This window comes from Nesoenas mayeri, assembly GCF_963082525.1.
Source record: "Nesoenas mayeri genome assembly, chromosome: 5".
NCBI classification, from domain to species: domain Eukaryota; kingdom Metazoa; phylum Chordata; class Aves; order Columbiformes; family Columbidae; genus Nesoenas; species Nesoenas mayeri.
Genome location: NC_137548.1, coordinates 58,070,595 through 58,093,815, shown reverse-complemented (window position 1 = coordinate 58,093,815; position 23,221 = coordinate 58,070,595). Strand labels below are relative to the sequence as shown.

At 36.8% G+C, this 23,221-nt stretch overlaps 1 protein-coding gene across 4 annotated transcripts in view; it reads left to right on the top strand.

The window, feature by feature from the left end:
• The window catches only part of SBF2 (SET binding factor 2), a gene marked incomplete at both ends in the record, with an annotated part of 265,908 nt that overhangs the window by 181,659 nt on the left and 61,028 nt on the right, over positions 1-23,221 (top strand). For all 4 annotated transcript variants that reach the window (XM_080346104.1, XM_080346103.1, XM_080346101.1 and 1 more), the window contains one exon: positions 11,758-11,826. In XM_080346104.1, coding sequence (XP_080202230.1) covers positions 11,758-11,826 — 69 coding nt within the window. The remainder of the gene's footprint in view (positions 1-11,757; positions 11,827-23,221) is intronic.

Below are 23,221 nucleotides of genomic sequence, written 5' to 3'. Positions count from 1 at the left end.
AGATTTCCTGGAGCCATTTGAAAATCCCAGAGGAAAGTATCAATATAACAAGTTCTTAAGACTGACAGATTCAGGGGATAGTTTTACAATGGCCACCTCAAAATTGCTTTATTGTTTCTTCCATTGTCTTGAACTCTTACAAAAAATCCTTCACACTTGTTTTCGCTTGTATTCTTAGAAAAACAAACATTTTTGTTAACAGTAAAGGAACAAATTCTTAATAATAAAATACTTCACATGAAGTTAAATAAAAATACTCTCTTTTTCTAGGTTTTCTTTTCCGTAGTTTAAATATTTGGATTAGAATGTATGTGTTTCATTGACAAATGTTATCTCGGAGGGAACACTTTACTAAATCAAGCACCTCTTGGAAGTGTCTGAATCTCTTGGATTTTATGGCTTTGCAACATTTTGCTTTGATCACACAGATTCAGTGTGTTAATCGAGATGGACACTGCTCTACGCTACCTAGTCATGCATAACATATGTCCTTTAGTTTTCCAAGTTTGCTTTTGGTATTCTTTTCCATGAACCATTTATCCTTTAAAAGAATTTATCAGCCAGAGTTATAAAGCCTCATAAACCCTTTCTTGTGAGTTTTTTCTCCAGAAAAATAGGATATTTCTGATAATGGCTTTAGTGGCATGATTTTTTCGTGATGTGGAATGAGCCTATTCTGATGTTGTTACAAGGCTGAATTTTGGGATAAGCAACGTGTACAACAACTTGTATTAAAGTTTTAAAAACTGCAACTACTCTTTGAAACATAACAGAAAATTTACATTCCAGTCTGTTAAGGAACCACAAGGTCTTGCAGCAACGTTGGCAATGAGGGATTTTTAGGTTCCATCAAATTCACCAGCGCAACTAATACATTGTGTCATTTGTGCCTAAGCATGGAAAAGCCCTTTCTGGCTGGATTCAAGATTCACAACCTTATAATAAACAGAATTACTTCAAAAAAAAAACCACAAATCCCCCCCTTTGTCATCCTTGAAATTCTGCAGCCATTGCAGGTCATCCCAGAAATATCCTCTTCCAGCAGCTGACACTTGTTTCATGAATCCAGAAATGGAGCTGCACCAACAAAGCTGATCCAAGAAAACTTCTTCCAGAGGCAGCTGGTCATTGTCGTTCTTGTTGTCCTTTGGTGCAGCTGCACACAGACTAACTGGTGCCTCTGCCAAAACCGTAGCAAAGCTTCTCAGTACTATCAAGGTTGGCGCAGAAAAACTGAAGGTCTCCGGCAACAAGACGTCACATATGTATTGAAAAGACTCCGCTTTTGGCGGTTCATGAAAAATGTGTCTCCCAGAAGCAGTATTATATCCACGCAAACATGTACTGCAGTTCCCGGGGGCACCTGCCAGAACCCTACGGATGCATTCAGTACATATATATATATGTATACATATATATATATATATGGCATCATTTTTTCTCTCCAACGATTTTTGTCTGTGCTGGTTGAGCATAGTGTTTTCCCCTTATACACTTATTTAGTTCTTCTGGGCTTCTTTCAGTTCTGCAGTCTCCTGACAGTTTCCATCTCTTGGATGAGATTCCTGAACTCTGTTTTGTTCTTTTACCCCTGCTACGAATGTATCTGTCAGTGAGACTAATGTTTTTTAACATTTTTGACTTGGCACAAGATATTCTTCCACCTCCTATCTCCCATCAATCTTGCACATTGTTTCCAGTTACTTACTCCTTACCTCACATATTTCTTGGAGACACTTGGTGCCACTACTTTAAATCTGTTCACTTCTGCCCGTTGTGATTCTTATAATGCTTTTTTTCTGATATCAAGATACTCCATAATGTTTCAAATTCCTCTTATTTTGAGTGCCTGTTCAATTCAGCTGCAATATTACCAGTTTTACCAATTCCTTGGAGCTGTCTATGCAGTGCAGAGTTTGCTCATGTCTGCAAACAGCAACAGAACAAGATAATTCATTTTGTGCTTGTTCTGAATTTTAGGGCATGATCTTGTTTGAACATGTATAACACAGCACAGGGTTCCCGGTGCTGTTCATGTGTAATTCATGTTTTTACGCAGACTTACCCTGTCCCTTGTGCAGAACTGAGCATTTGCCTTTGTTGAAGTTCAGGAGGTTCTTGTCAGTCTATTTCTGACAGGCTGTGATGCCAGTTAGTAGCAATCCTGCCCTCCAGTGTATTTACCACTCCTTCAAATTTGGTGTCATCCAGGAATCTGATGAAGATGCATTTCATGCCATTTTCCAGGTTGTTAATGACAACATCAGGTGATGTTTGCCACAGTATCAGCCCCTGAAAACATGACTGGTAACCACCTGCCAGTTAAACTTGGAACCATTGACCATTGTCTTTTGTGTCTGATGGTGCAATCAGTTCCACGCTTTCATCTGGACCATATCTTGCCAGCTTGCTGACAAGGGCACCACAGGAGCCTGTGTCAAAAGCCCTGTTAAAGCCAGAGAAAATGAGACGTGCTGCTCTTTCCTCAGCCACAGAGCTTGTTATTTCACTGTAGAGGTGGATCCATGTTGCCTTGGTTAGTCTGTGCTTTTTGTTCTAAATCACTTTCTTGTTCTTCATATGTCTGGAAGTGCCTTCTCTGAGGACTTGACCCCTACGATCCCCGAACCTGTTTGTTGCCTTCTTTGAGGTGTTGTCCAAGGTTTTACTTCTGTTTCCCCAGAAAATCAGTTATAATTGGCAAGGTAGCTGTAAGAGACTAAGTCTCCCAAGGGGAAAACTTTGGGGTTTAGAAGTTCTCTTTCTAATATTATATCAGTGAGGGTTTTTAGCATAAATTAAAAAAAATATTTTGCTATCACATGCTATTCAATGGAAAACTTTCAGTGAGCCCTACTTCCAAGTTTCATTTTATCAGCCATTTTTTGTTCAATTTCTCCATAGTGAACTAGACCCAGAATCTTTTGGTAGCTGATTTGAGCTGAGTGTCGACTCTGCATTTCAGAACGTAAGCATACAACTCCACTTCTATACAAACAACATTTTTTTTGAAGTGAAAAACTGATTTCTCAGTGAATCACTTTACATACTCATATTTTTTTTTTAAGTGTTAATTCCTGTTGTAAAAAATTTATAGAACATGCACTGATGTGATGCATTTTTATTAAAAGTATATTAGAAAATGGCATGAAACATGGAGAAGAACAGTAAAATTGAGTTAAGTAGGATGAATGTGTTGTTACATTTGAAAGTTTGTGACTTTGCTTATAATTTAGGAGAAGAAATGCTGCTGCACACTGGATTAATGCTAGAATGCATAATAATGTGTGCTGTGTAATGATTCACTAATAGATAACTGGACTATACTGGAATATTGCGTCTATTTTAATAATTCTTCTAATATTTTAAGAATTTTTCTGCTGTTCCGTCACTCAGTTAACCAGGCTGTCTGTAAAATTGTTTACAAAGTATCCTATATTTATGTTTTGCAATCACTGCACAAGTGCTTTGGTCTACTAGGGCTTTAGTAGTACGCTGCACTTTGTAGATATATTATCAATTAATCACCCTTTTCCAACTGAGTAGTTAATGGATATTGATCACTGTTTTGTCTTGAATTGCAATGTATTCTATCATTTGAATGTTGTTTGTCGAATACTTTTTACAAATGACTGTGCAGGACCTTGTATCACAGCTGGTGTAGTTTAAGGTTTGGACAGAGTCACTGTGAATGAAGCCCTGCTGTGAAATAAAAGTCAAAAGGCATCTTGGCATCCCAACCATTTCCTTGGGAGAAGATTACAGCCTGAGTATGTTGAACTTTATTGCCATGGGCCTCATGACAGTATTCAGAAACATGCATGGCATTTCTCTTAAAGAAACTCAGATGTGCTTAGACGCAAGTGATGGCATTCTTGTGTTTATCAGTATCTTACAAAAAGAAGTTAAATGTTTTTACGCTTTTGAGGTACAGTAAAAATACAGTGAAGAATGTGTAATTTATGCACGTAAAAATTGAGGTTCTTGATTTCCTAAACATAATTTGTTACGTACGAGAAGGAGGAAATGACTAATTTCAACTGTGGACGGAACTGTATTTATTAAGAAGGGAGGAGGAGAACTCGACAGCTCTTCTTTGAGTAAAATGTTTCTTGTTTTGGCTTGCTGTGAGAAGTGCAAAGGAACTGCATAGAGAAATGTGCTCTGTTTATTAACTTGTGACAATGCGGAGTAAAGCAAAAGGAAACTTAAAAATCAGTGAACATTGTGTAATTCCATCTAAATTGCATCAATTGAATTGTGTCCCTTATAGCACTGTGTCTCAAGGACAGACAAACCTATGAGAATTTGGGGCCAGGTAATGACAAATATGAAGCCCTTCAGGAACTGAAATCCTTTTCTGATGGAATTGGATCTCCTACTACCTGGAATGGCAGGCCTACCACGTCTTCCATCCTCTTGCTGACATGATAGGTTCTTTAACGAAACGGTCATTATGAAGGCTTCTAGTCAGGCAGAAAGACCACAAAGTCCAAACAGATTGGTGTGCAGTTCCTTTGTCTTCTGCGCTGGCACTTGTATGACCGTAATGGCCTTAGAGAATGAGGAAAGTATTCCATCTGGCATAATTCAGAGCACAGGTGAAGTCTATATCTAAAGTCACTGCTGTCAGATAGTAACCAGGTAGCAATCTAAGAAGTTGCTCCTCAAAAGCCTGAAGTGTGATTCTGGTCAGTGATAAATCTGGAAAAATAGACAATAAGAGTGTACATTTTTGGTTTTATTTACTGAGAATTACAGCAACAGTGTTTAAGTAGAACAAAAGTTAAATTAAAAGCTTGTGTTAATGAGTAACATGTAAAATGTGCTAAGGTCATTTATGAAAGAAGAGAGGGTTTGTGAGTTAATAATTTTGGAAGACTGTATATATCCCTCTCAAAATGAGCAGTTTTTAAAGTAATGAGAATTACAGAAGACAGTATCTTCCAAGTTTTGAGTGTGTTCTTGTAGTTCTGCAGATACAGAAGTCCACAGGTAGTCAGCTACATGGGCCTCCTAGCTATGTCTTCTTCCATCCTGTTTCTCAAGTCCCAGAAGAGTCACATTTAACAAAATTGCAGGTGTCTGAATTAGGTTTTATTTCACCTTTGGTGACAAGAAAAAAGAAAACTTTGATCCCATTATAAAGCAGAGCAGTGGCTAGCAGTGATGATAACTTAATTAGACAACACTGTGTATAAATTATAGGAAGAAATTTCTACTGAAAAAAACACAATTTTGCTTATGATTTCAGTAAGAAAATTCTAAACTTCGTTTTGAAGTTAATTATTTGCTGTTAGTACTAAGTAATGCAAGTAATTAGTGTTATATTGGCATTTAATCTAGCAAAATGTGTTATTTTGACCATTGGTCCAGACGATGGCTTTACCTGTGGAGTTAAAACTTGTGGCTTAAATACTTTTTAAAGTTACATTAAAAATTCCAAATAGGGCTATTTTTTTCTCCTTTCTTCCAAGGCAGTATATAATTACATTAGATATAATCAGTACATTATGAAAACGTAATTTTATTTATTTGGATCTTTAATTATGCTGAGAATTTATATATGGATGCATAAACTTTATTCAGCTTATCTAATGAAAATGAATGAGTTTTCTAAAATTGGCTCATTAAAATTCTATTCTAGTTTTGAATTACATTGCAGTTCTAAATTATGAATCTCTGTTTCTTTTAACAAACAAAGCATTTTTTTCTAAACTGGACTACTGAATTCTCTTACTGCTTTAGGCAAAAAGAATAGTCTTTCGCATTAGGTTTGATGGTTTGTATTTCCAAAATATAAACTGCATCAACAATAAAAAATCCGTGATTAAGTAAAACTCAGCCCACATAAGGATTAAATCCTGGCACCACTGAATTAATTCTGGCATTTTTTCTTGATTCGTTATAAGCTTAGTCTTTCGTGGTTGTGAATGCTCTTGAAAATTGACAGCATTCAATTCTTCTCAAGAGGGACAATGCAGCACTGAGGGTTTACTTGAGAAGTATTTTTAGTAGAGCATACCTGCATCGTACTGTACTGCCAAAAAATATGTGTTACCATGTGTAGCTTTTTAGTTTGAATGCATTCACTGCATGTTACATTAATTTCATCAGGCCTGCGGGTAATTCCATTTATTTATAGTGCTGCTGAATTTGGAGGAAAATTGGGTCCTAAGTTTTCAGCATTCTCAGATTTCTCTAGATTATGTTTGGAAAGCTTACTGCCCAAAGCAGAATGTGATTTAATACTGGAAATATACTGTATCAGCCAGAAATTAATGAAACTATCAAGACAGATTTAAAAAGAAGATGGTTCTCCAAATGTTATCAGATATTGAATATATCTCTCCTAAACTTTTATCATGTGACTAAGAGAAAGCAGAAATCCCTAAGTATCAGTTACTATTTACTGCAGCTTGTTCAGGAAGGTGTGTGTGTGTGCTTGGCTGTTACTGTGCTTCACTGCCTTTGACTTGCCCTTGTAGTCAGTAAGACATCAAACGACTCAAGGGCTTTGTTGAATCTGGGCCTGCACCTTCAGTAGCAGATCAAGGAGAAACCTTTACCTGGGTGGCTTTTCTTATCTGTTCATCGCTAGAATCAGATTGTGGAGAGCGTCTCAACTTAATGAAGACATACAATATCATGTTTTCCAAAGAAAAGTTTGGGTCAGTACTTGTTCTGAAGTCAAGAATGAGAAGGGTAATAGTTGCCACTCCTCTCTAGATACCAGCGGTCCCATGTGTCCATCCAAGTGGTCAAAATCTGTAACTTTTAGCTGTCAGTTCTGCAATGTAATGAAAATATCTAACCGCGAAAGTTTTGCTTTGTATTTAAACTGAGCGGAACATAAAAGTAAATCACGTGTATTATCAAAGTAAGCAATGTAATGAAAAATACTCTCATTATTCACTTGTCAATTCAATTTAGTTTTAAATGCACATGAATTACTGTAACACTTTTAATCTGCTACAGACTTCAGTAATTATCTGAATGTGTGGCCAGAATAATGTGCCAGGTCTTCATTCAATTAGGCATGGATTCGAAGCACTATTCTGCACATCGCATGGTGTAAGTCTGTATTTCGTTGTCATAAGACATTTGTTTTAGGAAATGAATTTGCTGAAAATAATTTTTGTTCCTCAGATGTCTTTCAGCTTTATTTCATGCAAATTAGGGAGACAACTTTAACTGTTTTATGGTATTTAATTTGTATGCTTCTGTAGCAGTAGAGATATTTTTCACAATTGGTAAAGGCTTTATAACACATAAGGCAGCTGGATTTCCTTGTTTCAGTAGTCTAAGTTAATTGCATGCTATACATATATGACATTTCCAGTACTTTGGTTTGCCTGTAAAACTGAGATGGTGAGATTTCAGTGCAACATCTCTTAGCCTTAGGGGCTCTTTAGGAGGCTCATTGACAGAGTCCCTTGGGAGGGAGTCCAGAAGGGCAAAGGAGTCCAGGAACACTGGTTGTTCTTCAAGAAGGCAGTGTTAAAGGTGCAGGAGTGGGCTGTACCCATGTGCCAAAGGATGAGCTAGGAGGACAGAAGGAACTTTGTCTGGAACTCAGGAAAAAAAAAAGGAGAGATTATGATCTTTGGAAGAAGGGGCAGGCAACTCAAGAGGACTACAAAGGTGCAATAAGGTTATGCAGAGAGAAAACTAGAAGGGCCAAAGCCCAATTATAAGAGTGTTTCTACAAATACATTAGCAGCAAAAAGAGGGCTAAGGAAGATCTCCATTCTTTAATGAATGTGGGGGGAAACATAGTGACACAGGACAAGGAAAAGGCTGTGGTACTAAATGCCTTCTTTGCCTCGGTCTTTAATAGCCAGACCAGTTGTTCTCTGGGTACCCAGCCCCCTGAACTTGAGGACAGGGATGGGGAGCAGACTGAAGGCCCCATAATCCAAGGGGAAATTGTTAGCAACCTGCTACACCACTTAGACATGCACAAGTCTATGGAGCCAGATGGGATCCACCCATAGGTTCTGAGGGAGCTGCCGGAGGTGCTCACCAGGCCACTGTCCATCATTTGTTAGCAGTCCTGGCTAACCTGGGAGGTGCCAGTTGACTGGAAGTTGGTGAATGTGACGGCCATCTACAAGAAGGGCCAGAGGGAGGATCTGGGGAACTACAGGCCTGTCAGTCTGACCTCAGTGCCAGGGAATGTTATGGGGCAGATTGTCTTGAGTGCCATCACATGTCATGTCTGCGACAACCAGGCGATCAGGCCCAGTCAGCATGGGTTTGTGAAAGACAGGTCCTGCTTGACTAATCTGATCTCCTTCTATGACAAGGTGACCAACTTAGTGGATGTGGGAAAGGCTGTGGATATCGTCTACCTAGACTTTGGTAAAGCCTTTGACACCATTTCCCACAGCATTCTGTGAAAGAAACTGGCTGCTCATGGCTTGGATGGGTGTGCTCTTTACTGGGTGAAGAACTGGCTGGAGAGCCGGGCCCAAAGAGTTGTGGTGAATGGAATTAAATCCAGTTGGTGGTTGGTCATGAGTGGTGTTCCCCAGGGCTCAGTATTTGGGCCAGTTCTGTTTCTTTATGGATGATCTGGATGACGGGATTGAGTGCACCTTTAGTAAGTTTGCAGGGAACACGAAGTTGAGTGGGAGTGTTGATCTGCTGGAGGGCAGGAAGGCTCTGCAGAGGGATCTGGACCAGATGGGTCGATGGGCTGAGGCCAATGGTATGATGTTCAACAAGGCCAAGTGCTGGGTCCTGCCCTTGGGTCACAACAACCCCAGGCAGCGCTACAGGCTCGGGGAAGAGTGGCTGGAAAGCTGCCTGGCCGAAAAGGGCCTCGAGGTGTTGATTGACAGTGGCTGAACATGAGCCAGCAGTGTGCCCAGGTGGCCAAGAAGGCCAACAGCCTCCTGGCTTGTATCAGGAATAGTTTGGCCAGCAGGACCAGGGAAGTGAGCACAAGTCTGATGAGGAGCGGCTGAGGGAACTGGGGCTGTTCAGCCTGGAGAAAAGGAGGCTGAGGGGAGACCTTATCACTGTCTGCAACTACCTGAAAGGAGGCTGGACCATGAAGGGTGTTGGTCTCCCAAGTAGCAAGTGATAGGACAAGAGGAAATGGCTTCAAGTTGTGCCAGGGGAAATTCAAATTGGGTATTAGGAAAATTTTCTTCATGTTGTCAGGCACTGGAACAGGCTGCCCAGGGAAGTGGTGGAGTCACCATCCCTGGAGATATGTAAAAGTTGTGTAGATGTGGCACTTAGGGACATGATTTGGTGGTAGGCTTAGCAGTGTTAGGTTAATAGTTGGCCTTGATGATCTTAAGCGTCTTTTCCAACCTAAAGGATTTTGTGATTCTCTGAACTGTGGCATTCTGTCATGCAGCTACAAAGCAGATAGATAATTAATTTCACTGTTCTTAAAACAGCAGTATGATAGTCTATTCCTAACTGAGATTATTTTTCATGGCTTGTCACATGCTGGAGAAGGAAAAAAATAGATAATACATAATACCTCCATACTACAAGTCCAGGGGGTATTGCTGACATAAAATATGTGAAGAATTTCATACTTTCGAGAAGGAATGGAAAAATAATCTACTGTGTTGTTTATGTGATGATGATATATATCTTTGAGACATATGTTAGCTCTTGGAGTATTGAATGCTCTCTAGGTGAAGATACATTGCTCAGTTTTTATAAAGATATTTTTATGTATATTTTGGATAAAAGTCAAAACTCTTACAAATAATTTGAGCTAAGGGACTAGGTAGATAATTTGAAAGTATGAGGATGGATCATTTTATACCTGGTTATAAATAAGCACATACACAAATAAGATATTTATTTCTTTGAAAACTGTTGAGCATTCCTAAAGGTTGTAAAGTCGTATTTTAAATGGGAAGTTTTCTGATTAAGTGAAAAAGTACTAACAGTATTTATCATATCTTTTTATTAAACTAGAAATGCATGTGCTAAATTCCAAGTGGAGGTCAAGGATATAGATAATAATAGGAAATAGTGCAGAAATTGGAAATCAAAACCAGCTGACACTGTCCTTTAGTCTTACTGTTTTGACATCTTACAAACTAATTTGGGTTTTTTATATAGATACCACAATACTGAAAAGCGTCATTAAAACATATGTTGAGTTTCTTGGTGTCCACTTTTCTTACTGTTTTCCTCTACCAGATCGGAATGTGTTATGAAGTGTGAAGTGTTTTCCATGTACAGTTAGCACACATGCAGAGTTAGGCATTTTGAAGCCTTCAGTAACTGTGCAGAAATACAGCTTCACATCTATTAACTTGTTGTACCCCCTTTTGAGAATACATATGTCAGTCGTTTTCTAAATGCTACTGTATAGTACGGTGCATGGACATTGGTGTTCCATTTAGGTGAGCTTGATTAAAGTAGTAGAAGATGAAGTATTCATTGCTGGAAAACCACAAAGGATGAAACACACTTTTAAAGTCCATGAGAAGTAAAATAGTCTTGTGATGAGTTTTTTGGTCTTATTGTTTTAAACCAGCAGAATCACTCAGCAGCCATTTAAGAAAGAAGAGTGAGATGAATGCAAATAACATCCTTAATGATCCTTAACATGATTGTTCCTGTAATGCAGATTTTCTATTTGTGTTGTCACAGTTGGCTGGTGCCAACTTTTTCCTAGTTGCTGTGTTTTAGAGAACTCTGAAATGAGATGAAAGTATAAAAGAAAAGTCTGGCAGAGAAACACTTGACATGTTTCAATTTTGGAATTTGGTCAGATGTTATAGATACTTAATAAGAGTGTGTTTCGATTTGGAGAGTGCCCATTGCAAGAATGAATGTTAAAAATATTGAAATGAAATGTTCAAATGGAAATGTTGGTTCGCCATTCATCATCCAGGGGCACAGCAGTGATACATTTGTCTAGTAGAATTATGTGCATTATTGTGTTCTTCAGTACCAGGAAAAAGAGCTAATGAAAAAAAAGTAGACACTTGTAAAAAAAAAAAAAAAGTAACTTTTTAAACTCTCGTTGAGTATTTTTTTGTTCTCTTTTTTTTTTTTTTTAATGTCTTAAAAATGCAAGTAGTTTGTTTTTTAAATATTAAGTTACATTCCAATTCTGGTTTCTTTTAAAATACTTCCATAATAAAATCACTATTTTCATCAGTGTAATTACTAGTTCATTTACTGTGTCATACCCTTTTCAGCTTAGAGACACACAAACGACACACTTGATTGTTGAGTGAGTCATTCTGAGACTGCAAAGAGAATGGGTTTTCGTCTTCTTTTAAAGTTAACCTTGTGCCAAACTTTTGTAGAGGTGATTATTTCATGTGAAATGTCAGTTTCTTTTTGTAAGCTCTTTGAAAGTGCGTTCTTTGGTCATCACATCACTTCCATTTAGTCAAATTTGCTGCTGACCCAGATGGAATTAAGCTACATTTTTATTGTTTCCTCAACAAGGAATACTTTCCTTTTTATATGCAGATCATGATGGTGAAATTATATTTCAGACACAGGAGTGACAAAGGTGCTAGTAAATTCCTAAATGCGAAGTATCATAGCAATACCTGTCTAGCAGAATTAGGCAGAAGATATTTATGTGAACACAGACACGCACACATAAATATATGTTATTCTACATGATATCAAGTGATTAAAACTTACATTGTGTATAGAAAAGATACCAGAGAGACTCCATAAGGCAGAAATTAAATTACAATTTATGACATTGAAAATGGTTTTGCTTATTTTCTTCATATGTTTTTCTTGAAGGATTGTTCATCTTCGGAAGAATATACCATTGCTGCAGCATTGCTACCCCTGACGACTGCTTTTTATAGGGTGAGTTTTTATTGAAAACCACTCGATTCTGTATTTATTTACGTTACATGCTTTGTTAAAATGAAGAAAGTGATGACAGGACAGGCAGGTTAGGTGGTTCATTGTAAAATTCATTGATGCCAACGGAAATCTTTTAATAGGGTATTATGGACATTGTTTCAGAATTAAATTTAATGATATTGGGTGATGATGATTGTGAAAAACTTAACCAGAACTAAATGCAGGTTTATATAATGGGTTAGAGAATTATCATTGAATTGTAACTGGTCAACAAAATAACTGAAAAGAACAATTGCTGATATTACTGTGAAAAAACTTTATTAAAGTGCTTTTTTGTTTAATCTCGCATGTTAAGCATCGGCCAAAAAGTACATGTTAGGTTTTCAGTCTGTGTAGTTGTTAATTTCAGTTTCTTTTAGCTGTATGTTTCCTTTCAAATTCTTGTGTTTCGTTTTTGGGTTTTTTTCTTTTCTTTTCTTGCATTGTGTTTGATCTTTGAAAAAGTTAAATGGGCTTTATTTGAGAGCTGTACATAGTACCACAAGGCTGCTTGCTGGAGTCTACAGAATATTTTCATTCTCTTATATAAGCTAGCATGGTAAGACATGAAGTTTTTCAATCCCAGCAAATAAACTTTCTCCCATCGTTAATTACAAGTTCATCTTTTTTTTGTTCAATCTCTTTTAAGTCTTTGAGTAGTAGAATCATGAGTTGTTTGTCATTTGTTGCTGCCACTAATACCTAATTTGGAGAAAGAGCTAATGAGCTATAGAGATTTTCCATTTCCCTATTTTATTCTTACTACTACATTAATCCTACATTATGAAGAAAAGTTGGCTTTAGTTTCGTTTTATTTTCTGATTTTTAGTTCTTCTAATAAAAATGTCCAAGAAAGTCCACAGAGCCCTTTATGTTGGGAGGTACAGAGAGTATTTTGGGGTGTAGTAGCAGTTTGGTTAGATTCCTCATTTGGTAAAGTTTACTCAAGTAGGAAAAAAAAAAAGGCAGTAAAAATAATGCTACTTTTTTTTTTTTGCACAGAGTAGTTGAACAGTGTTGAAATAAGCTTCAATAAGTTTTAATTTCATAATCAAGGAGAGCCAAAAGCTGGATTGAATATAGAATATCTTTAAGTAATTTCTTGTTTACGCTTGTATTTTTGATAGGAGTACTGAGGTCTCACACCATGTCTCTCACAAAAAGTTATCTGAAATAACCTATACACTCAGAAAACTGTGAGCCCCCGGATGTAAAAAACATTGTCATTTTTTTAGTGTTCCAGACCTGAATTAAAAATTAAAGTAACCTGACTGCTAACTTACAAAAGCCAGCTGTTAATGCATAATAGAAAAAGAATTTTGTTTTTCCCAGTTCTAATCCTCAGGTTCAATGATGGCCCCCTTTGGTATGTCCCATTAGATACAATTCTTTGGCAAAAGTACTTATTTTGATATGAAACTATTCCTACTAAACACGAACTGTGTTGTTCAGAACACAACATCAGTGGACAAACTTTGCAGTGATTAGTTAAAATTAACAGTTTAAGGTTCTGTTTCAAATTCAAGCAAAAATTAAACATTTTGCAGCATTTTTCAGTTTCTCTAGAGGTTTTCAAGACTGGAGTAAGTGTGTTCTACCTGGCATGAACCTGCGTAGAAACAATGTTCTGTATCAGTATTCTTTAATTTAAGAAAAATGGGTGGCATTTTTCAACCCTTTAACATCTCTATAACCCTTTCAGGGGTTCCTGTTCTGGAGTTACACTAAACTAATGTTCCTCTTCTCCTGTTTTGGGGAGAAATAATACCAAATCCTGCTGCTTTACTTTTCTCCCTTGAGCTCCCTGCTTTTTAATGTATTAACAGTTTACAAGTTCTCTTTTCACTGGGTTTCCCTTTACCGAAATCTTAGATAGACTGATTAAAGTTTTGTTGCTTAACACAGCATATTGCTGTTCTGTCTCTGATAAGTCCAGAGGAATGTACAAACTAAAATTAAGGTCATTTGGGGGACTATTTGTCTTTTATTAAAATACCTTCAGGAAAACTGGTATATTTGCACTGTCAAACTATGTCATGGCCTTTTCTGCTGAGTTGCTTGTCAATTTTATTTAATTACTATATAGAGTGTAGTTTACATTCACATGCACATGCACACACACACTTGAAGCTGCATTTCATTTTTTTTATAGGCAGAACATAGTTATTCCAATCCTGTTGCTGCAATATGCAGAACTGTCTGTCTTCTGCTACAAGTGTGATTGTGTTTCTGAATTCCAAAGAATGGTTAAGTAGTATGTACTTGTTTTTACTGAAGTTTCTATTCGCAGGATACCATGTTTAATTCCAGCAGCATACTAAATATTATTTCACCTAGCCTTGTTGGAACTGCACAAAGTTCTTGGTAGCCAGGAGTAGACCAGAATTTGATTTGTGTGTGCATTGGTATTACTGCACAGGTGGTATTTCAAATTGAGTTATCAGTGAGAAAACCTGTAAATCTAAAAATGTTGTAGAGTTATATCAGTCAAATATATATTTTACAAACTATGTTTGCTATAGCACTTTGATGGGAAATTATGATGGGATTTCATGTTACAGCATTTTATTGTTAATGTAATTCCTGTTCAAATGAAATAAGTTGTTACATAACATCACAGTTCCTTTGTGAAAGATCTATTGTGTATATGAAATGTTAAGTTTCATTTTTTTTACCTAACACAAAGCAGAGCATTAATGAGACAATTACCTGTTCTTCCTAAATAGATTTAGTGTATGTGGCCACACATAGTGCAGACACCAAGTGTTTGAGGTGTATAAATGATGAGAAAGATGTGTTTTCCTGTAAGTCTGGCAGATGAAACCAAGAAACTGAGTAGTAAGAGAAATATAATCCTAGAGGTGGTGTTGGTTAGATTCTGAAATTGTCTTCTCATGAAGCAGTGAATGCTCTAGCCTTGAGGTATTTTAAAATATTATTGGGAAAACAGTAAAAAATACATAGAAAGGAACAATCTTGCATGATCTAACAGGTCTTGTGAGACAGACAAAATGTCTTTGCTTGTGTAAAGATTAGTCTAGGGTATTTCTACATGCATCTAATTAAAATAACAAGAAACATCACTCTGTGTACAGCATGCTAGCAGCTCTTGGGCTGTCTGGTGAAATGTCAGAATTCCAGCTCCTGAAGTCTGGTGAGTGATCTGTTGTGAAACTTGATCAGGCAGGATTTGATTGCACTCGTAGCTGGTGGGATTAAATTCATAGACAGGAAGTCAGTACTGGTTGCATATTTGTGGCCTGGAGAAATAATTGAATTTTTCTAGAAAAAATAGTCACAATGCTTTTCAAAAATTTTAAATATTGGACATGAACTGCTAGTAAAATGTGACTCATCAGTGACAGTAGACTTTGATGGGTACTGTTAATGTCAGAAAAACAAACACATCTTTTGCTTCTGGGTTTAGAAAAAGGGTTTAGTTTACCATTAGTAATACTGTTGGAATTTTGTTTAAATTGAAACAATATAAATAAAATGTATTTATACATGAAGATAAAAGAATTTTTCCATGTTTTTTCGGTAGGGATGACCCATGCTTATTTGGTATGCGATCACTTTTTTTGTGTATAGAATAGAAATGTAGTATTCCCTGGTGCTGCAGAAAATCGGTCTTTTTCTAAATGTGGGAAGAAAGGACAAAATGAAAAGGGTATATCTTAATAATATTTTCATTTTATTAACTCATCAAGGGAGACACTTTGACAGTTGTGACCTGGCACTGTGACATTCACGGTATTTGGACAGTCTTGTTTCAGTTATGTCTCTTTGCCTTTGCGGCAAGATGTCGTGTAGCTGCAGTGCATTTCTCGAAGGTTTAGTGTGCAGCAGGAGTGGTGATCAGTGGTAGGCACCAGTTTCAGCCTGTCTGATGGACAACAAGCAGAGGGAGCAAATCTCCCCTCCTCACTGTTGTTCTTTGCCAAGTCTCCATCTTTCCTCCCTTTTCAACCAAGATGACGTTTGGCAGCCACATCAAACATTCCTTCTTGCACCTCTCAACCCTTGCAGAACCTGAATGTGCAGATTGTAATACAATGTTCTCACTTCCAGGGGATTTTTTTTTTCAAAATTTTGTAATTAAAATTATATCCTTCATTTGTGTATAATCATCCACATTACATAGTCAATAGTAATGGATCTGGACATTTTTGTTACTTGGCATTCAGAAATGACAGTTCTGATGACCTGTTTTTGAATACAGGAAGTGATATAATAAAAATATACTGTTCTGAAAGTAGAATTTGTTCTGTATAGTAATCTTGAGTGAACATACGTATTTTATAGATGAGCATTTATTTAAATTGCAGTAGCCAGAGCAGTATAAGTATTTCATTTAGATTTCAGAGTCATTTGTTGGTTTTAATGGCTTCCTGTACACTTGGAGAGTGCTGATCTGGTTTCAGCAAAAATAACCCAAATGCGCTGAACTGTCTCACAGATAGGATGTATTACATTAACCCTGACATTCATCATCTAGCATAACACTGTGAGATGAATTGGAGACTGCCTCATAATTTTAGGTGAACAAATTACATAATTATTGGGAGGATGGAAGGAAGGATTGATTTTTTAATTTTTTTTTTTAATTGCTTGTAAACCACCAATTTTTGAATAATATTTCAGTTGGATAGTGATGCTGATTTTGTTCTAGAACTTGCAATGAAACAGAAAAGCCTTTTGCAGGCTAGTGCTAGATGAAATCTCTAGCTATTGTTTGGCTGTTCATCTGCATGTCTGCCCATTTATCATTTGTAGTCCACACATCTATGCCTTTCTCTATTGAGAAGGAAATAGAATTACATAAAATAGGAGGATTGCTTTATTCAGTGTTTTTAAAAGATTACCAAAATCTGTTAAATCATTTTACTTAACACTTTTTAATATAGTACAGAACATTTATTCCAGTCATCTTAGGAATTATCCCAGTAGCGTTTTCTAGATGAAAAATACATTAGTCTGTGTTTAAGTGGGTTTTGTTTAAGTTTGTTTAGGTTTTTTTAAAAAATAATCTTCAAGGTGAGTACAAAATTGTGACTTAAGAAAAAAAAAAAATTAAGTTAATGATAAAATGCGAATCTGGAAGTATTCCATGTATTCCACATATCAGAGAGCAGTGTAGGGGAAAGGGACCTGGAGGTCCTGGTGGACAACAGGATGACCATGAGCCAGCACTGTGCCCTTGTGGCCAGGAAGGCCAATGGCATTCTGGGATGTATGAGAAGAGGGGTGGTTAGTAGATCAAGAGAGGTCCTCCTTCCCCTCTACTCTGCCCTGATGAGACCACATCTGGAATATTGTGTCCAGTTCTGGGCCCCTCAGTTCAAGAAGGACAGGGAACTGCTGGAGAGAGTCCAGCGTAGGGCAACAAAGATGATGAAGAGAGTGGAGCATCTCCCTTATGAGGAAAGGCTGAGGGAGCTGGGTCTCTTTAGTTTGGAGAAGAGGAGACTGAGGGGTGACCTTATTAATGTTTATAAATATATAAAGGGTGAGTGTGATGAGGATGGAGCCAGGCTCTTCTCGTTGGCAAACAATGATAGGACAAGGGGTAATGGGATCAAGCTGGAACACAAGAGGTTCCACTTAAATTTGAGAAAAAACTTCTTCTCAGTAAGGGTGACAGACACTGGAACAGGCTGCCCAGGGAGGTTGTGGAGTCTCCTTCTCTGGAGACATTCAAAACCTGCCTGGACATGTTCCTGTGCGACCTCACCCAGGCGTTCCTGCTCCAGCAGGGGGATTGGACTAGATGATCTTTTGAGGTCCCTTCCAATCCCAAACATACTGTGATACTGTGATGTTAAGACACCAGTATAAATAATTGATGTTTTCCACAGTGAAATATATGTGCTCCTTTGCATAGCATAATAATAAAATGAAGTTCATTTGAGAGTGTGCTTTTTCTAGTTCAAATGAATTACCATATTTTCAGTAACAGTTACAACAGACATCCAATGGAAGAAAGCCTTTACTCCTTGAAATGCCTAAATAAATGACCACTTTACTCCAGAGCCTGTTAGGTGTGGGAAGGATTCCCAGTTATAAGGATAAAGGCTTTCTCTGAAGATTAAAGAGGCAGTGCTAGAGAAATTCAGAGTAGTTTATCATATTTTGACTATTACCATCAAATGCTTTTCCAAGAGAGACCCAATCCAAGGTTAGTTATGTAACAGACGCATCATAATTTGGAACATGCTCCCTGTTGTGTAGCATCAGCTACAAAGTCGCAGAGAAGCTTCCTAATGTAAGGCTGATGTAGAAATCTGTGTTGATGGGAGAAGAATGGATTCCATTTTTATGTCTTTATCACTCAAATTTTACAGTTAGTATCAACTGGAATAAGTGAAATATTGATCAAACTGTACTGTGAAACACAGTGGAATATTATCTCTGTTAATTTATAACAAATAATAATATATTTTAGAATTAGTGTAAATACCAGGGAATTGCATAAAGTTAGTGAATGATGCAGTTAATTTTGAAGAGCAAAATTAGTGGGCTTTTGACGTTTGAGTTTTCATTCTTAACTTGTATTTCTGCACAATTGCTATTGGCACAAGTAATTCTCGTAAACATCAACATGCTGTTAATCTTCTATAAAGTTAGAAAGACTTCCTGTAATGCATTAGCTTTCTATACTGAAATATTTTCAATCTATCCTGTTGCTGTTTTTCCTTCCAGACATTTCTGTCTTACTCTGATGTGCTTGGGATGAAATCACTTCTACTTTAAAATTCTCCACTCTTGAATCATTGGCTTTAATTTAGGAAACTCCCATCCTGAAAGGCTTCCATTATTGTCTTGGCAAGAAGTTTTGTCTGCTTCCATTAATTTTCTTCTTGTATCTCTATTCTGACAGTTCTGATACTATCTTAGTCTATGGAAATGTTTTTGTGACTGAAATTGTATTAAATAACATTATTTTCAATGCTATGCTTATTTATCCTTTCTCAGAATGGTAATCTCTGAAATGTAGAAATGCATGAAGTTGTATGCTTAAAAACCAGCAAGAACATGCCTGTATCGTATAGTGCATACTATGGAAGAAGCTGAACCACATAAGAAAATATATGTAGGTGGACTTTAAGTGGTTCCTATTTTTTATGTAACTCTTATAAAACAAACAGCAGTGTATTTAAGGACATCACACAGGAGAGAAGGCGGCTTTTTCTGCAGTTCTTCAAATGAAGTAATAAGTATCAAAAGAATATGTGTTAGCTTTCATCGTTGGATGATGCTGTTCTTTCTCTCTCAGGGCTCTAATGCTTCTTCTTATCAGCAGAGATTGTAATGGTTCAACTTGGATACCAGTCTGGCTTGTTAGGAATGAGTGAGTGGTAATGTTAGTGAAAAGTGTAAAAGGGCATGACATACATGCCCTTTTTGCAGGGATAGGGTTGGATGTTAATCCTTTCACATGATTCATATTTTGTAAGGAAAAAATACATTTTTATCCTTTACATCAAGGTCAGTTCCTAGACTTCTGATGCTAGTGTAGCTTAAAACACCACACAGTATGTTTACAATATAAGCTAGATTTTTAAATCTTAATTTAATACATAAATTGCATTTCCATGTATTGTCTCACTTAACAATTCTTCTTTCAGATATCTTACTCATTTTGCACATATCCAAGTTGACAGGCAAAAGACTGATTTAAGATATTTTACAATATTATCAATGTGTATATTAGCATTATTTGCATTACTGGAGGATCCAGGAGCCATAATTATGGACCAGAACTGCTGGTCTTGCTTTTGTACAAATGCACACAAAGATCCTCATCCTCAAGAGCTTACAATATGAATTTGAAATTAATAATAATACTTGAAGCCAGACAGTTTGAGGCACTGCAAGGAAGCTGTGGTACAGTATTAGTCATCAATATTGTTGGTGCTTCTGTCCACCAGTGTGTTAACTATGGCTAAAGCTTTTATAAACATGACATAAAAGCAGTTTTTTATTGAATTTTGAGAGAGTATAGCGTGGTCACTTGGCAGGTGCTTATGAACAGGAGTGGGGTCATGGAAGAGAATAGTAAGGTGATGGTCAAAGTTCTGTCAATATTTCCAAACACTCTTCCAGTCAAGGTTTTTTATTAAATCCACTATACGTTCCTTCCGCATAAAGATTATAGTTCAGTAATTTTTTTTTTTTTGTAAAAGCAAAATATTTTTAACATTTCTTGTTGTTTTACCCTGGAAGCAGCTAAACACCACACACAACCATTCGTTCATAACCCCAGTGGGATGGAGGAGAGAATTGGAAAAAAAAGGAAAGCTCATAAATTAAAACAAAGACCATTTAATAGGACAGAAAAGGAAAATAATAATAATAATACCAACAATAATAATAATAACAATAATAACAAGTGATGCACAATGCAGTTGCTCACCACCCGGTGATCAATACTTGCTCAGCCTGTCCCCAAACAGTGGTTCCGCCAACCACCTTCCCCCAAATTATATACTGAGCATGACACCATATGGTATGGAATATCTCTTTGGCCAGTTTGGGTCAGCTGTCCTGGCTGTGCTCACTCCCAGCTTCTTGTGTACCTGGTAAGACAACACGAGAAGCTGAATAGTCCTTGACTACTTAGCAACAGCTAAAACATCAGTGTATGATCAACATTATTCTCATTCTGCACCCAAAACATGGCACTATTAATTAATTCTATCCCAGACAAAACCAGGACAAAATTAAAACGGGGATCTGGGGATTCTTGTTAACTGTGGCTGAGCGGTTTTGCAGTATCACTTGCAAACACTGATGCCAAAATGTAATCTTTGATCCTTAAGATTTTCATTAGTGTAGTTTGGTTGTGAATAAATACATAATACATGCAGAACAGATTTTATGTCTTTGCAGGTAGAGCAGATCTCACTTCCAAAACTACTTTTAGGTGAAAAGTAATCTGGATGAAATAAAACAGTAAAGTGTAATATGAGGGTTTAGCGCATTAGTGGGAGAGACCAATTACAGGATTTTTTTAATGTGTCATTACAAGGAATTTTTGAAATGAATTACTGTAGTAAATTTGCTCTGTTGAAGAAGCTTGCTTTCCCAGAATGATAACATCATGAGAAACATTTTAAAGAACTTTGCAATCTGCAATTCCTTTCCTTAGTGGTTTGTGGGAGGAAGTATTTGGCCAGGAAAAAACAAACAAACAAACAAAACCAACAAAAAAACCTGCCCACTCTTCCCCAATTAAAATAAGAAGTAAAGGTAGATGTTGTAGTAAATGTTTTGTTCTTTAAGTGAGGAACTGACTCCTAGAATAAACAGAAACCTTTCCATTGTATTCCCACAAGCATTGGATTACATAATTTGTAACTATTCTTGATTCTACTTGAACTCATTTTCTAGCAATAATACAGAACTCTGGTTTGACTGCAGCAATTTTAATTTGGTTATAGCCCATCTCTCTACATTGTTGTTATTTCTAGGAGGGATTACAGTGTTACAGAAATACTGCTTCATTTAAAATCTTCACCATGAAAGAATTTCTGCTGGTTTAATTAAATTTTTTGGTAAAGCTTCTGACCTTGAAGTGATGGAATGCAAATCTGAAGTAACTGAGTCCCATGCATTTTCCATATCTGTAAGTTCAGCTTCACCTCCTGATGAGTACCTCCTTATTCCAGTAGAATGGAACTTAATTTTCTTTGTTAAAATGCAGTTTCTTTTCTTGAACTGAGTTTCATTGAGGCATTATCATCTGTCATGATTGGAGCAGCATTATTTTATGTTTTCAGAAGAGAGCAAATACTTACAGATGATAGGGGAGATAAGTTGCTAATATATTTATGTATATCACCTGCTTTTGTGGGAATTTCTGTATTGCCATACCAGATATCTCACCAACAATTTAAACTGGGTTTGGCCAAAAATTTGGGGTGTCACAAAGCTTTCCTGTCTTAACAGTTTCCCCCTTCACTCATACACATTATTATGCTCTCAATGATTCAAGTCCATAATTGAAGTATCTGCTACTGTTGTTTTCATCCACATCCCTGCATTTTATCCTCTTGCTGCTTTATCTTTCATAGTGGTTCCTACAGTTAAAATTCTTGTTAGAATCCTCATCTTCGCTGCTTCTGATTCACCACTAGCTTGCTGAGCTTGTGAATACCACATCAGCTCTTTGTCCTTAGTTCAAAACACTCCTGCCAGTAAGAATTTATTTGGCAGATGATGTATCTCTCCTGTTCCTCATGCTATATCTGGATCCTGTGATTTGGCAGAAGAGCTCCTTATGGTATCCTGGTAATGCACTTGCATCCAGCACCTCCATAATAATTTTCTTTGCCTGTTGATGAGACTGGATCTTCATTTAATCTTTTAAATTACTTCCCTCAGAGTGCAATAGATACAAGTTTCTCGTATATTATTCTTCATCATATTGCTCTTCCCATTTTTGCCGATCCTCTCTGAATGATGTAGAATATATAATTTGTATTGCCAAGATGAAATATACTACTATTTTATATATATATATATTATTAATTTGCAATTTATATTCTGTATTATGTTCTTATATCTTTCTGACTATTTTGCTGATCCTGTTCTTGAGGCCTGCTTGAAGACTCTTGTTTTAACAGTTTCTTCAGATAAGGAAATGCTGTATACTGAGATAATTTCAGAGAGATTTTTACCACTGAAGACGGAGAAAGCTGAAGAAGGAGAACAGTAATTAAAGAAATACTAGAAGGAAGTGACAAAAGAACTTGAAAATAATTGCTTTATTACTGTTTCAAGGATTACTGAGATGCTCTATGAACTGGGCTTTAAATTTCATATCAGGTCATCAATAAATCTAAGGACCACTTTCAGAATATAAATAAAAGCATAAACTCCTGAGATTTACAGGGTTGGTTGGTTGGTTTGTTTCTCAGCATAGAGCCTGGAAAACAACTTTGTTGCTGGGAGATGCTGTTTGTGGGTAGAGCCAACACCACCATTCCAGTGCAGTCACCCGGGTGCACTCTCACTGCTGAACCAGCCGATGCCAAAGGAATATGGTGACATTTTAGAAGATTTTCAAAATAGCTGTGTCACAATTTCAGAAACGATGCAGATGGATTCAACACTGCAACTGAAAATTTGTGAAATCTTTAACTTAACTAATGGAATTAAATCTTGATGAATAGAGTCATGGTAATCTCTATAACAAAATTAGATTTTTCAAAAATACTTTAATATTCTGTAGATAGGAGAAAAATCAACGTATTTCTTATCCACTGCTTGGAACTTAACCTTATTTAAAATTGCGAATTTCTGGTGTGAAAATATTTCTCGCTTTCTTTTTTGCGGGTTCTGAACATTCTTC